Consider the following 14,937-nt stretch of genomic DNA (forward strand, 5'->3'; position numbering starts at 1 on the left):
GTGATACATAAATGGGAAATAATGAACTGTGTCATGTTTCCATGTTGCACAAGTACATAGTGAAAGGGGCTGTAGATGGACACACTAATGTAGCAAGTAGAGTACATTGCATATACAACCAAAGAATGCATTTACTAAAGAAAATGCAGCCTGAATGCTGATAGCTAAAAGGTTTTAGTTAATTTTTGTAATTGCCGAATCCTTGTTGAAAAGCTTGCTGAATGAGGTGAAATACACTGAATCATTCACCTGAAAACCAAAGTGCAGAACTGTTGAAAACTGACGTTCACCCAGAAGAAGTTCTTTCAAATTTGGAAAGTTGCTGAACGTCTTTAAAATGTACATTAGAACAACTGACTAATGACCCAAAAAAGTTAGAATGAATATTGAAAGCTCATATTCTTTAAATCACTGGAAGAGCGGAATTATGGATTTTAAATGTCTAAACTCAAGAATCAGAACATTTGCAGAATATCTGCTCTGTGTGTGTGTGTCTGTATGTGAGTATCACAGAGTGAGTGACATACAGAGAAAGAGGGGAACTGGCACCAGTTGAAAAGATAAAATAGTTTTTAATCTTTAACTGTTTTGTGTGTTTCATTTCATTTAATTTCTTTTAGTTTTATTCACATATTACACAGACTGTGTGTGCAGACTGAACAGGCTGAAGCAGAGCAGCACCTGGCCTATTTTCAAGTATCATTAAGGTTACAGCGTGTAACATTTCACCATTACATGTCAGTAGATTGCAGATTACAGTCAACTGAATTCACTTTTCTTGTCCCAGAAAACCTAAACTCCTCAGCAATGTCAACAATTACATTGGGATACTTAAAGAGAAGCAGCAGGAAGCACAAAGCTCCAAAATGCTCACAACTCAAGAAGTAGTGACAGACATAGTTACCTACATCCTGCAGAGTTTCTGGGAGCTTCCTCCTCGCCCCCTCTTAAACATGGCCTCCCAAAGGCTGAGCATACTCTTCATCAGTGTCACAAAGGCCACTTTGGATCGAATCTCCAAAACTTTTACAGCACTGAATAGCCAGACCATTTTCTCCTGCTCCATCAGGGACAACGTGGTCCAGACCATCATGAGAGAAATCTGATTTAAATGTCTAAACTCAAGACTCTCAAACGAAAAACCAGCATATTTACCAAATATCTGCTCTGTGTGTCTGTCTGTGAGTATTAGAGTGTAAATTACAGAGAAAGAGTGGAACTGGCATCAAATGAACAGGCAAAATAGTTTTTAATCATTAAAGATTTTGTGGGTTTTACTTTAAGAATAATTGTGTGTTAGTGTGGAGACAAAGTATATACACACAACAGCTTTCAGTTGGACTGGAGTAAATACAGAGATACTGTTGCTCTGTGGCAAAGCCCTGTTAAATCTGCCGTGATGCACCTGCTGGAAAACTGCTTCTACAAGTCCACGTTTTGAGGGTAAAATAATGACTGTAGACCAAAAACTGTGGACAAAGCAGCTTTTTACTGAAACAGCCAACATTTCATTCCATTGACACCCATTATAAACTCTGAAACGGGAGGAGGGGAGCATTAAACTTAAACTGGAACTGAAGAAAAACTATAAAAGATATTGAAAAGATAAATCCAAGTTGAATAGTTCAATGTCTTGGCTTATTTTACAGTTTAAAAGGTGTCTGTAGGTGAATGTGTGTGGAAGTAGAGTTGAAAGAGGAGTAAGTTGAATGAGGATTTGAAAAGTCTCCATATTGACATACATGATAAATTTTTGTTGAATACAAACCTTCAGAATTATAGTTCACGGGTGTAATAATAAGAATTCACCAGTAGATGGCAACGTGGCCAAGTTAAATTTTGTGCCCTATAACGTCATCTAATTATTACACACAGACAGAAGAGGCCAGGTTTATATTAAGTGGAAGTTTAAAATCGCTTCACATCGCCATGTTTAGGGTTTCAAGGACTGCAGGCCATGCATATATTCTGGAGTTTTTAGCGATATGTCACGATAAAGTCAGTTTCACTGAGCTGACAGTCGACACAAGTGCGTTATTATTATTATTATTACTTTTATTATTGCTGGTGTGTGAGGTTGCCCCCTGCCTGGATTGGTACGGCTCTCCTGGGGGGAGGAGCTTGGTTACGTCCAGGGCAATCACAAGCCAGGCGGATCCCGGCTCCTCCACACTCACACAGCGCGCTCCACCCGGGCCGGAGGAAGCGACGATGCCTCCCAGGAGGTGACCACGGCTGAATCCTTAGCCACATTTCCCTGAACATGGAATCCACATCTATTCATATAGAATAGATTGAGCCTTTAAAATGGGGTTTATTTCCAAGCCGGCGACGAGGTGAGGCGAAAGCGGCGGCCGCGGTGGAAGCCCAAGATAGAAAGCGCTTTATTGAGAGGAGCAGGGAGGGAGGGAGGGAGACCGCGACGCTCTCCCGTCTAAGAGGATAAAGGGAAAAGAAAAAAAAGCGAAACTGAGCTATATTTAAGCGGGCTGTTTCGGGCCAGCCTCCCGTGCCACCATGAGCAGCAGCAGCGGGCCGGATGAGAGCTCGGTGCGCGTCGCCCTGAGGTAAGGATGCAGACGCCTCTCCTGAGATGCTCTCGTGTTACACCTGCTTGGGACCATGCGCATGTTACTCCTGCTTTTATTTTGACTGGGCTCTCCTAAAACAACAATACTCCTTTACTAAACCTGCTTTTATTTTGAAGCCGACAGGAGCTGCTGCAGTTTTCGTGCATGGTGTGCAAAGCAAATATAGCTCTCGATTACATGAGCTGCTCTTGTTAATACCTGCATGCTTTGTACTGGATTTATGAATGAGGATGCCATATGTGTCTGAGGGATTAGGCCTTCCGCTTCTTCCCTTGAAGACTGCACCTGTAGTAAGAGTGAGCCACACGATTTCAAAGGATGCACTCACTTCTCATAAATGCAGGTGCATTTGAGCCCCTTGCAGTCACTCATTGTGATATTTCGCCTTGCTTTTGTGCGTTACTGCGTGTGTGTGTGTGTGTGCGCGCGCATTCGCTGTATCATGCTGCTCTGACCCTTGTCCCTGAGGCCAGTCCAGTCCTGTCACTTACACAGCACACACACTGAGATAGCCGCCATCTGGCCACAATACAACAAATCAATAAAGACACCAGTATAATGTTGGAAGCCACTTGCATGGGAGTGTGTGTGTGTGTGTGTGTGTGTGTGTGTGTGTGTGTGTGTGTGTTTGGATTAAAAACCTGAACTGTCATGTGATCTCATTGGAGGAGAGGACAAAAAGCTCCCGTCCCTCTCACGTTTCTCCTTGTCCCTCTAGCTCCTTGTTGTGCATTCAGACTTTGACCCAGAACTCTTGTTTACTGAGCCAGCTCAGTTTACAAGCTCTCTCTCCCTTCTTCATGGATAATAAATAATCTGTCTATCTGTCTGTACACCCCCACCCCACCCCACCTCACCCCCCAATCACATGCTCTGCTGCTCTCTTTAATAATACGATTCAATTCATATTGGAACATTGCATTTGTCTGGCTTCCTGTCTTAGCTTAATGTGAACACACAAAACAGCCTGAGCCGCATACGCAGGCTGTTTGATGTGTGGCAAACAAAGATCTGCATGTTTTTGTCCTACCTGCTTTTGTATCTTGTTAGAAAGGTCAGGTGCAGTAATTATTTAAAGCGCCTTTGTTGTGTTTGTTGGTCTGTTGTCCTATTGAAGGTCAGACAAAAAGGCTTTTCATTGGTTTAGGTTTTCATCTATAAGTTTGTTCATGATTTGTTTGATTTTCTTTATTTCTTTGACGTAAGTAACCTCTATTCTCACGAAGAATGCTATGGCACACATTTATGTCTCTTCTTATGTATTTGGTTGGATGAATTTAGAGGCATGTTTCATTTTTCTCAGTGTAAGTACATAAATACAACTTTAGTTAAGTTCAAAACTAGACTAAATTGCACTGGGGGGGGGGGTATCCTAGTAGCACTGTTGCCTTTCAGAGCAGTGGGGTAATTTTAACTAAACTGATAATAATCCAGCTACATGCTATGTGTCTAGCACCAAACAGCTAGTAAACATGGTTTACTAGCTAGCTGCTAACTTGTGTGTCCACAAACAGCCAAAAGACAAGTTGCTAGCTAGTTAATATGCTGGTTGGATTCAGCAATATTATCAGAGGACCGTTCAACAAGAGCTCTGTTCACCAATCCCACACCAAACAGCCAACCAGGAGTATTAGCAGCCAGCTAGTTAACACAGTGGAATATTTAGCAAGTGCCAGACAGGATTTTTGTGTTCACCAAAGCAGAACTGAAAGGGCAATGAATGTTGAACATACCTCCAACAAGAACACTGATATATGGCTTTAAATGGCCTTTTATGCGCTAACATGCTAGCACAAACCGTCATTGTCGAGTTTTCTATTCGGAAGCTCGTTTCCATCACTGAAAAAAGTATTTTTCTTGTTCATAAGTCAAACTTTAAAGTTTTGAGTTCCTTTTTTCAAAATTTCAGCTTACCAACTCAAACTTAGGAGAAAACTTGAAATTGAAAATAGAGTTTAAATAACTTGAAATTTTCAGTTCAGTTGAAATTTTGAGATAACTCAAAATTAGTCACAAACCTTTAGCTAACGACTTATTACATAGTGTAATCTTCACTTCACTGCAGTACCAACACGGGGAGACAATATATTTAAAGCTAAGGAAGACCAGGGAGACCAAGGAAGGTATAAGGTACATTCCAACGTCGTTCTACGCCTGAAACGATTAAGCCAGGTGGCTAATGTGTATGTACATGTAAAAGTGTTACTAATGTCTCTTTAAATGCTGTCCCACAAGTATTTTTATGTTGGGTTGAAATAAAATATCTCCCTCTGCTGATACTGCAAGTTACTGCAACTTCTTCATCTGTGTCCATTACACCGGCAGTCCCCAACCCCCGCGCCATGGACCGGTACCGGTCCGTGAGTCTTTTCGTACTGGGCCGCGAGGGTTGAGGCTCAGGTGTGAAATTGATGGGTTTTTTATCGGGGGGGGGGGTTCATTGTTTTTATTGTTAACTCGGTTCCCCTGGGTCTTTTCCCAAGTGTTATGAATAAATCTTTTTGGGTACTGGTACTGGTTTTATTTTGTTGCATTTATCCGCGACACCTTAAAGGCCAGTCCATAAAAATATTGTCGGATATAAACCGGTCCGTGGCGCAAAAAAGGTTGGGGACCACTGCATTACATGGTGTCTATTATCAACACGTTCTCACTCCCAAAGCGTAACATTTTACGCTAGGTGACAAATCGTCAGTATATTACGCTTGCAGGAACCCAACATGTTCCTATATTATGAGATCGGAAAAATGAGAACCGTTTGGAATCAATCTACACGTGTACGTTCATTTTACTTAGCTAGTGTTTTCCAAAGCGATTTAACTTCATTAAAGTTGTGGTTAACATTAGGGATAAGGTTATGGTTAGGGCTGGAATACAGGGCTGGAACGTGTATTACCGCGGGAGCATCAGTCTACTGGATTTCATCCATAACCCGGCGCGAAAGGTGACCTTCCGCTTTCCTCAGGAATGCTGCCGGACTTGACAAATCGTTGGTATATTACGCCTCAGGAGTGGGCTGGGAATAGGGCTGTGTGATATGACCAAAATCTCATATCCTGATATAAGACATCTATCGTCCCGATAACGAAGGCACTACAACTAAGCTGTAGTGCCTTTTCACTGTGCAATACTTTTTGTTAATAACCAACGGTGCAATAGACTTCAATACTTGAAATGTGCAATTCCCTTGTATTCTTATTCCTATTTATTCTATTTATCCCTTTTGTATACTCTTTATTTATATATGTCTCTGTATTTATATATGTGTATATATGGTATTCTGCTCACATTCTGTAACTTCTGTCGGTGCTGTGCTATTGGAAACTGAATTTCCCAGAGGAACCCACCCGAGGGATTAATAAAGTTCTATCTTATCTTATCTTATATAAATCACAAAAATGTAACATTTTCTGTAAATTCTGTGAATCTCGGTCAGCTCGACATGCGTGAAGTGTTTCCAGCTGGGTGTCGTGTACCTGTAGTCGAGTGTTTTATCCGATGCGTGAAACGATACATTTTTAGACATAAGTTGTAACGGCTGCCGTTTTCTTTGTGAGTATTTATTACACGGCGTGCTGCGGGGAAAAGCCTGTTCTAACGTTTGAGTCTAAGGTTTATTTTTTAGCACCTGACGGCTCTTTTTGCTTTTCATCCGTAAACACTCTGGATCCTCTTTCATGTGATTCAGTTTATTTTGAAAAGTCTCAACAGGATCTTGAGCTTTATTGTGAAAGGTTTATGTGGAAAATAAACAAGCGGACACGCGATGGTTTTACCGTTGTTGTTGCTAACGACAACGCATAAAAACAGGCGCTTGTCCGCCCGTAGTGTGGTTATATTAAATATAAGAGAAAGAGAGAACTTTAAGTAATTAATATAGCCACTACAGTGACCATGAAAACGATGAAAAAATATTGCCGTAAACAGTTTATTTTGCGACACCACGAAACAAACGATAGCGTAAAATGAAACGATAGCCGTTTTTATATCGTCATCCGATACATATCGTTATATCGAACAGCCCTAGCTGGGAATGGGCTGCAAATGTACACTTTGGCATTATACTGGGTTGCAAATGTTTAGCTAATCCTCGGCCTCCTTTAGTAGTAATGATAACAATAATAATTGTAGTCTGTTTGTTGCTTTAGAAGCCAGACTCAGTTCATTGGAGATCTGGCTCGGCACCCTTGAAATTCCGGCAGCTACTTTACAATATAAACTGCTTTGAAGGGACTGTGATGTGGCAATGTAGAAATTATAAGAATTTTTTATTTTTTTGGCAGCATGCGTAATTATTGAACATATGAATACATATGTTAGACTTCAAAAACATACAGTGCAGCAGTTGAACTGAGCTCTTAGTAGGCAGATGTGCAAATTTACTGTACTTTTCCCAAGAATGAAAATCCACTGTTAATGCTAAACATAACTCTCAGCAAGTCGCTCAGCCTCGTGCTTCTTTAACTAATCGTGTTATTGTCACTTGGCTGCCTCACACCTAGCTGTTAAAACAACATGAAGACGAGACAGAAGAAACAAAAACTCCAAATTAAAAAAGCTTTGAATTTCCTGTGATAACCAATATGAACAAAATACAAATTGTCATTATAAAGCCTGCATACTTTTCTTAAGTTGTCACACTTGTTTCCTTTTTTCTGTTGCTGATTAATACGAAACCTTTAGAAAATGTCCCATCTTTGATTAATTTTCACAGACAGTCACTTGCAGGTCACACCTGAACGGCTCATTTCACGTCTTTGAACATTCAACCACAGCTTCGCGTTGATGTTTTCAGCTCATTAATCGCCGTGGCAACATTCTAATTATTTTGAAATTTTATGCTTGTCGTGAACTGTGATTCTTACCTCTGAAACATTTTGACTGCCAGCTTTCTCCCAGCTCCTGTAACAGTCTAGTTAGCTTCATCTGTGTGTCTCCAGTAATCAGCTAGCAGGTTGCCAACCTCTACCTGCCTCAGCCTGCGTGGCTAATGCTGTCTGTTAGCAAGCGCCTAATCCCCCGTCCCATACGGTCCAAAGTGATGAAATGCACTTTTATCATCTCTTCTTTTCTTTTTTGAGTGGTTACAGAAAAGAACAAGAAAGAAACATCTGGAGATCTAACAGAAGGACGGCCTAACAGGGTGTTCTTGTGTCTCCTTGATTTATTACTGGAAAGATGATATAACATAAAAATCAATTTGTTCTTTAAAAGAGAATGTGCTTTCTTGATGGATCTTAAGACGTGTTTGCTATTCTTTCCTTTGTGGTTTTAAAAAAAATATTTTCCACACCTGACAGCATACAGATGGGGCACTTCAGTGATACAATGTTGGGTGATTTAGCAAACACAAAGTGTTTACTGGCCTATTCTCATGAGTAAGATCTATCTTCTTATGTAACAGCCCATCTGTGTGTGCATGTTTGGGCACAATGGTGCACAAAAAAATCATGCAAAACCTTAATGATTTATCTGAGAAATAATTGATTTTACAAAGTCAGCCCGAAGGAGCCGGCCAAGAGATCTAATTAGATTGTCGATGTCCTCGAGGTGCAGCTTTAAAAATTCAAAGCCTACAGGCAGAAGTGGTGGGCAGTGAGGTTTCAGGTTTCGTAGTCACTTTGGAATCCACAGCAGATAGCTTTTCCTCATTAATTAGATGGGCTTGAGTGAATACTTGAAAATAATGCACTTATTTTGAATGCACCAAGAAGCTATATAAACTTAGGCAGCACCTAATGAGCCAACAGTTTGGACAAAATACAGCCATAACCTTAAAACTTCTAACAGGTAACGTGAGTAACTTTGACCTTCTCGTTACACTGGAATGCTCTACTGGGAAACCTTTGGTCCTGAGTGTTATTTTTGAACATACCACACCTGAACATCATTGCAGATCAACCTAATCAGAGAGTCAGTACCTGATGGCGGTGGCCTGCCCAGCAGGACTGTAAAAGCACTGCATTTTTGGCAGTAATGGGGGTAAACTGAAACATAGTGCACCCACACATGCTTAAATAAATTAACAAATAATACATGCCTTATTCCAGTAAATAAGCAACAGTCAGCTGCCTCTCCAGTCTTTACAGTTTCTCTGTCAGTGGACTCCAACTTTAACTTCCAAAAGCAGCAGCATCATGCAGCCCCACTGATTTTTGGTAAAGCAGCACATAAACCAATTCTAAAGAAGGGGCTACCATAGCCAACTGTAGTCCATCTGCAGTGGATCTGGAGTCTGTCCCACCATGGGAGGAGAGACTTTCTGGGGAATGACCGCAAGTGGATTGTTCAGTGATGGAAAATTTATAAAAAAATAATAATAATCTAACTGCAGTCATAAATAATCCCGCTCTATTAAAGTCTGTGTCTGGGAAACAGTGCAACGTCACCCACCACACAGAGTAAAATGTGTTAAGATGGCCTTCAAATATTTCACATCCCAATCTGATAGTGCATCATTAGAATGCACTGAAACAAGCCACATCCAGTGGCTTTAACCCACTTGAAGGAATGGATCAGAGCTGCTTTGGTGGATGAGCAGGACGTTTTTAATATTTGATAGGTGATGTTAATGTTGTCACTGATGATTGCATATGTGATGTCCATTTAACCTGGTAGAAATGCCAAAAGTATGCTTTAAAACAGTGCATCCTGTCCATGAGTTGGTTACTTACTTGGTTACAAAAAAAAACCCCAACAAAAATGTAGCCATGTTATCAAAATCTAGTTTATATTAAATGAGTTAATGAAGGATAAGCAGAAGCAAATGGATGGATGGAGTTAATGTTAGTGCAAAGATGATTTAAGACCATCGTGCTAGATTAGATCACCACAAATATTCTTTTTCAGTCACTGACCTTCCTCGCAGCAGCCATTATGACCTGGAGTAGGAGACAAACACAGGTGTGACTAATCACATTAATAAAGGCTCAGTGCTCATGTGGAACAGGACCCCCATTAATGTGATTCATAACACCTGCGTCCATCATGGCAGTAGGGTTTCTGTCAAAAAGATCTAGTATAGAAATTCCTCATGGTTTTTACACTACGCTGTAGTCAGGTGGCGTGTGCTGACTGTACTCAACATAGACAGGACATTGAAAAAACATAGGTACCAAATAAAGTTTCTATGTTATAACAACAATAAAAACAAGTATTGTTAGAAACCAGCACCCAGCTGCTTTTTCCAGATTGTCTGACGCCTACTGGCTCCTCCTCTTTGACCTTTGTGGATTATGTTTGAGGGCAAAGGCCCGTGCGTCCGCTGCGGTGAACCAAAACCTCCCTGTGTGTGTGTGTGCGCGCCTCCTCTGACCGGCATCCATCCAAGCGTATTCACGATAAATATTCATGAATCAACTCAAGTGAACTGAGACACAAAGGGAAGCATGCTGCAAGCCATCTGCCAGCTTCTGTCATGTGATCATGTTGTTACTGATATTCAATAAGTTCTGTCTAAATAGCGCAGAGGTTAGTTCAGTATAGATTTTTCCTAATATTAGTATTTATTTGTGTACTGTAGCTTCATTTCAAAACTCTCCTGCTTGTTTCATGCTTGCTGTGTTTGTGTTGCCTTCTTGAATTTCCGCGTGACTCCCACATGTGCCATTATGGGCCGAACTGTCCTTGTCAAAATGGAATGTTTTTATTAAACCGGTATCAGTGCTGGAGGCCAGTGTGTGTGTGTGTGTGTGTGTGTGTGTGCTGATATGCCCTCTCTGGCTGCCTCTCAAGGTGATAACCACCATCCTCTTCCACCTTTCCCTCTTTCCCTGTCCGGCGATCTTTGACCCAGGAAGCTGTCAGAACTTTCATCCGTGACCCTGTCGCATTTTTCCTTTGGCAGCCTGCGTGGACTCATGTTAGCTGTTACCATGGCAACCTTGGGTCCTTTCACGTGTAGGGGTGTGCAGCGATGCCCCTGTGACTGGACTGCCACAGATCTAAGGGCAGCTTGAGGGAGGGAAACTCAAAGCCTGAGTCAGCAGAATGCCCTCTTTTTTCTTCTTTCCTACTCGGTCTTTTCCGACCCCCACCCCCCACCCCCACCAACACCATTGTCTGGTGTTGTTTCCACACCAGATTCCAGAGAAAAGAATGATTAAAGGTGGGCTTCATACAATACTTCTTTATTGGCTTCTGTAGAACACCAAGTGCAAAGTGACACGAATGCATCGTTCACTGAGAAAGAATGGAAATTCCCGAGATCTTTTTTCTTTTTTGTCTGAGGTGGGGGAAAACTGTGGAGCACATATCATCTTGCAAAGCATACTAGAGATGCATGTTTCTTACTGTACTGCGATAAATTATCAGCTTGATCCTTTGACAGTGATAATCTATTTTAAACAAGATATTAAAATAGAGAAAGGCAAACAAATGTTTACCCTGACAATGCCAAATGTGAGGGTTAAGAGCTTTACAAGCATTCACGACCAGAAGGACAGAACGGCATTTGTACGAAAGTTATGACCTCATTTTGGTGTTTTGATGACAAAGAAGGACAGTATATCCGCCCAAAATCTCTCAAAGGGTTGACTTTTGAGTTAAAATCTCACCCCTGCAAAGGCCGTGCGATTCACATCATTTTTGTACACTTTGAGCAATTCTGTGACCCTGTGTATGGGGGTACTACTACCTTGGAAAAGTCTATCCTCATGAGGATAGAAATAATTTATCGAACTCTTTGTACTGACCATAATCTGTAAAGGTAGTAGACCCAAACTGTGCCAAAAAAGCTCCTGGATGGATGGCTGGATAGATGTCCTTCTGGTGTATGGTATTCTTGTAGTTACATGTAACTGCACCTTCAATTTTAATGCTTTACAGCTGTTTCAAAAGATGTTTAAATTCAACCCAAATTATCGGCTTTAACTTGGCGGGTTTTTTGGATGTAACCTGTCCATTTCATCTGTGCATACGTCCCACATTTTAACAGTGAATTTCTTGTACAGATGAATCTCTCGACTGACTCTTTGACTCTCTCAGCACACTGAAGAGAGTGACCCAATGAATTGGCTCTAGATCTCAAGACGAGCTGCTAGACAATAGATGCTGTTACTAAAAATGCAGCCGTGCTGTGTTGTGGTGAGTTAAAGCAGTAGCTGCTCGTTGTGGCTGGAGGGTTCGCTCTGTACTTAGGATCTACTTTCTCTCCTTGTGTCATTTCTGTACCTCCTTGTTCTTCCCTTTGCCCAAGGCTACTAGGAACATATTACACAAGCTAGTCCACACACACACACACACACACACACACACACACACAAATAACGGAAAAACACAACTTGTGCACCTGCTGGCTTAAAGAGGCATACAGTGTGCGTGTTGTTATATAAGGTAGTCATTATGCTGTACTTGAAGGTGTTCTTGATGCACACTTGCACACGTTTAAAAGAATGTAAATTAGAGCCGCACTACAGTTATGTTTCCTTTTTAGAGCGCGGAAGAATAGAGTTTCGGTGTTTACCTCCCAACAGAGAACTTTGGCTCGAAGAAAGTTGGGAAGTGTCACTGAAATCTGAGTGTTTGCAGTTCCCTTGTCTCAGTTACATTAGCATCAAATGACGAGGTAGACCTTGTGCGTGAGATTGTATGCACCAGTGAGTGGTGTGCATGTGTTACTGTGACTTGATTATAGCCTCATTATCCACTATTGGGTAGCATCTCTCTCTTCAATCTGCAGTTACAGCACTTCAAAAAACTACAGTCAACTCAGATCAACAACTTACGGACAACTTCAACTGTTTCACCCGAGTTTTTACAGAGGATTTCTTTTGAATTTGAGGTGTCTAGAAAAAGAACAAAGAACAAAAAATGATTACAAGTAGCCAAAACTCTGCTTTCACTTGTAAACTCAGTTTTGAAACCAAATTTCACACCCTAGGTTTATGCCATAGTAGCTTTAGTCTGTAATTTTCTCAGTTGCACAAAAAATGCAGCTCACAAACTTAATTATCTAAACTTTGAATAATGTGTTACTTACTTACTTACTTACTTACTTACTTACTTACTTACTTACTCACTTACAAAACCCTAGCTAACTACAGACATATCGTTAGGCTTTTATTCTTTTACCAGGTGGACACTTTTTACATTTGTACATGTGCTATGTTTGACAGTGTTACATTTACTTTGGGTAATTTTCCCAGATCGGTTAAATTATTCCTAATAAGATGATTAGACTCTACTAGCATTAAATTAGAACATATTTTTTATGTCATAAAGTAAATTTGGACCTGGGATATGTCAGTTGATGAATAGCTCATTTGTAATACTTTTGTATTTTAAAGAATAGAGTGATAGTCTATTCTTTAAAATACAAAAGTATTTTTTTTTCACTGTTCAACATTTCAGGTTTTTATTTCAAAACTTTGGAGTTACTGTCTGAGTTATTTTGAGTTACATACCTCATAATTTTGATTTCCTAAGTGTCTCGAAATTGCTACAACTGGCTAGCCGCCTTGGTTAGCAAAGTGCATTCATAATTCATTATTATCAGTCTTGGGGTTGACCCTCAAAAAAAGTAAATTATTACACAATACTTTTCTGAAAAATAATGCCTTAAGTTACCTCATTAAACTCTAACAAAAGTATCTCATTACACTAGTTGTTACATTACTTTTGTATTTTGTATTTCTTTGTGAAATGACCTGAAACCCATTGCTACATAATTACCAGTCAACAGTGTAAACCTGAGGCTTCATAGCACAAATCCCTAAGGAGGACGCACACGGTCCTTCTTGTAGTTTTTAGATATGCCCATAAAACTGGCAACACAAAGAAGTCTCCACAGTGATTCTATTGTAGAAACATATACCCTTAAAGCTATGCACAGCTTAAACAGGTGAGTTCTATAAAAATTTGTCATAAAGGGGGAACTTGGCAAGAGAAATTACTGCAGCTTCTTAAGTTGCCTCAAGTGGCCATGTGAGGAACTGCAGTTTTGCCAGTTGATGTTGCCTGGAGGTTGCTACTTGTATAATAATCAGTATGTGTTTGATTATAATAATCTGTAACTAATATACTAATATCACATGTAAAAAAAAAAAAAAAAAAAAAAAAAAGTCAAACAAATATAAAATTTTGTTATACTAATTTTGAGTTAGCAGTCAGCACTGCTCATACCAACTAACTCCAAGTGTTTCGGGATCTAAAAATATATGACTGTGATGATGTGACTGTGACTCTGCTGGTTTCACTGTGAAATGTGGAGAAAAGAGTCGTGTCTGCTGCCCTTTGGCTCAGATGTGCCTTTCTGTTTTTGCTGAATCACTCGGTGCCCTCAGCTGTAAGTGGTGCTTAAAGCTAAAAATAAATCACACAGGATTAAATTAAGTAGGAATCAGATGTCGAGGTTTACTGTTAATGTTGATTTGTTAGTGATGATGCACAGGGACTGGCTCTAGGGGATTGAATTGATTTTCTGATTGGCAGGAATACTGATGTCAGCATTTGACTGGCTGTGTTTTAGGAAGGATGAGATAAGCAGCATGGTGGTCATGGTGTGACTCGCCTCCTTTTTATTAGTGTGTCATCGTTTCTTGTTGATTCCTTTTATCAGTCACAATAGCAGTACATCAGATTTTCCTTTTGATAAAACTTCTCCACAGGTCTCAGTCAGTCTATAGTCAGGCTATATATATGAAGCCTGTGTTTTTGTGTGTTTTTGAGGAGTTCACTGTTTCTCAGGCTTTCACCATAATCGCAATAATGAGAGTGAGAGCAGGAGCCTAGCAGGACTTGTCACATGGAGAGAGGCTGACAAATCCCCCCTGTGTGTTTGTGTGTGTGTGTGTGTCTGCGTGTGTGCGTGTGTTTGTTTGAATAGGTATGTGTGCATATAGGGTAGTGTGTCTGCCTTTCTCCTTTTCATCTCTTTAATGGTTCAGTGAACGCTGTCTCGGTCGCTAAATTCCCCTCATCAGTCAGTGACAGGCTGTGGCTTCTCTTATTGAACTGTGCTAAAAAGCTGCCCAGTTTTCTTCCATATCTTTAGTCAGACTTGATCTGCATAGTGATTTGATGAGTGAATTAGTAATGGATGTTACTATTTTTCAGCACATGCTCTTTTAATGTGTCTGATAGCAGTATACCTGAAGCTACAATAGCCACAAAGTGCAACTTTGAACAATAGCTTCCTTTGACAGCACCTTCTGGTGACTACACGGATGTTTTCAGGACTTTAGCAGAGTATGCTAGCACAGCTAGCATTTAGCTGTAGAGTAACTCCTAGGTAAAACTGGTCAATGGTAGTTTGCAATGGAGCATGCCCACATGTCTACAAACACTTGCTAGCTGCTATCTGAGTGGTAGTAAAATGTTTTGCAATACAAACCAGAAACTGAGGGTA

At 40.5% G+C, this 14,937-nt stretch overlaps 1 protein-coding gene across 3 annotated transcripts in view; it reads left to right on the forward strand.

The window, feature by feature from the left end:
- The first annotated feature begins 2,134 nt into the window (after positions 1 to 2,134).
- Positions 2,135 to 14,937, forward strand: part of LOC146369075 (kinesin-like protein KIF21A) — a 42,465-nt gene continuing 29,662 nt past the window's right edge. For all 3 annotated transcript variants that reach the window (XM_084909569.1, XM_084909570.1, XM_084909571.1), the window contains exon 1: positions 2,135 to 2,567. In XM_084909569.1, the coding sequence (XP_084765695.1) occupies positions 2,518 to 2,567 (50 nt within the window). In that variant the 5' untranslated portion in view covers positions 2,135 to 2,517. The remainder of the gene's footprint in view (positions 2,568 to 14,937) is intronic.

Source organism: Perissodus microlepis, chromosome 17, assembly GCF_051167445.1.
Source record: "Perissodus microlepis isolate ML-2025 ecotype Zambia chromosome 17, ASM5116744v1, whole genome shotgun sequence".
Taxonomy (NCBI): Eukaryota; Metazoa; Chordata; class Actinopteri; order Cichliformes; family Cichlidae; genus Perissodus; species Perissodus microlepis.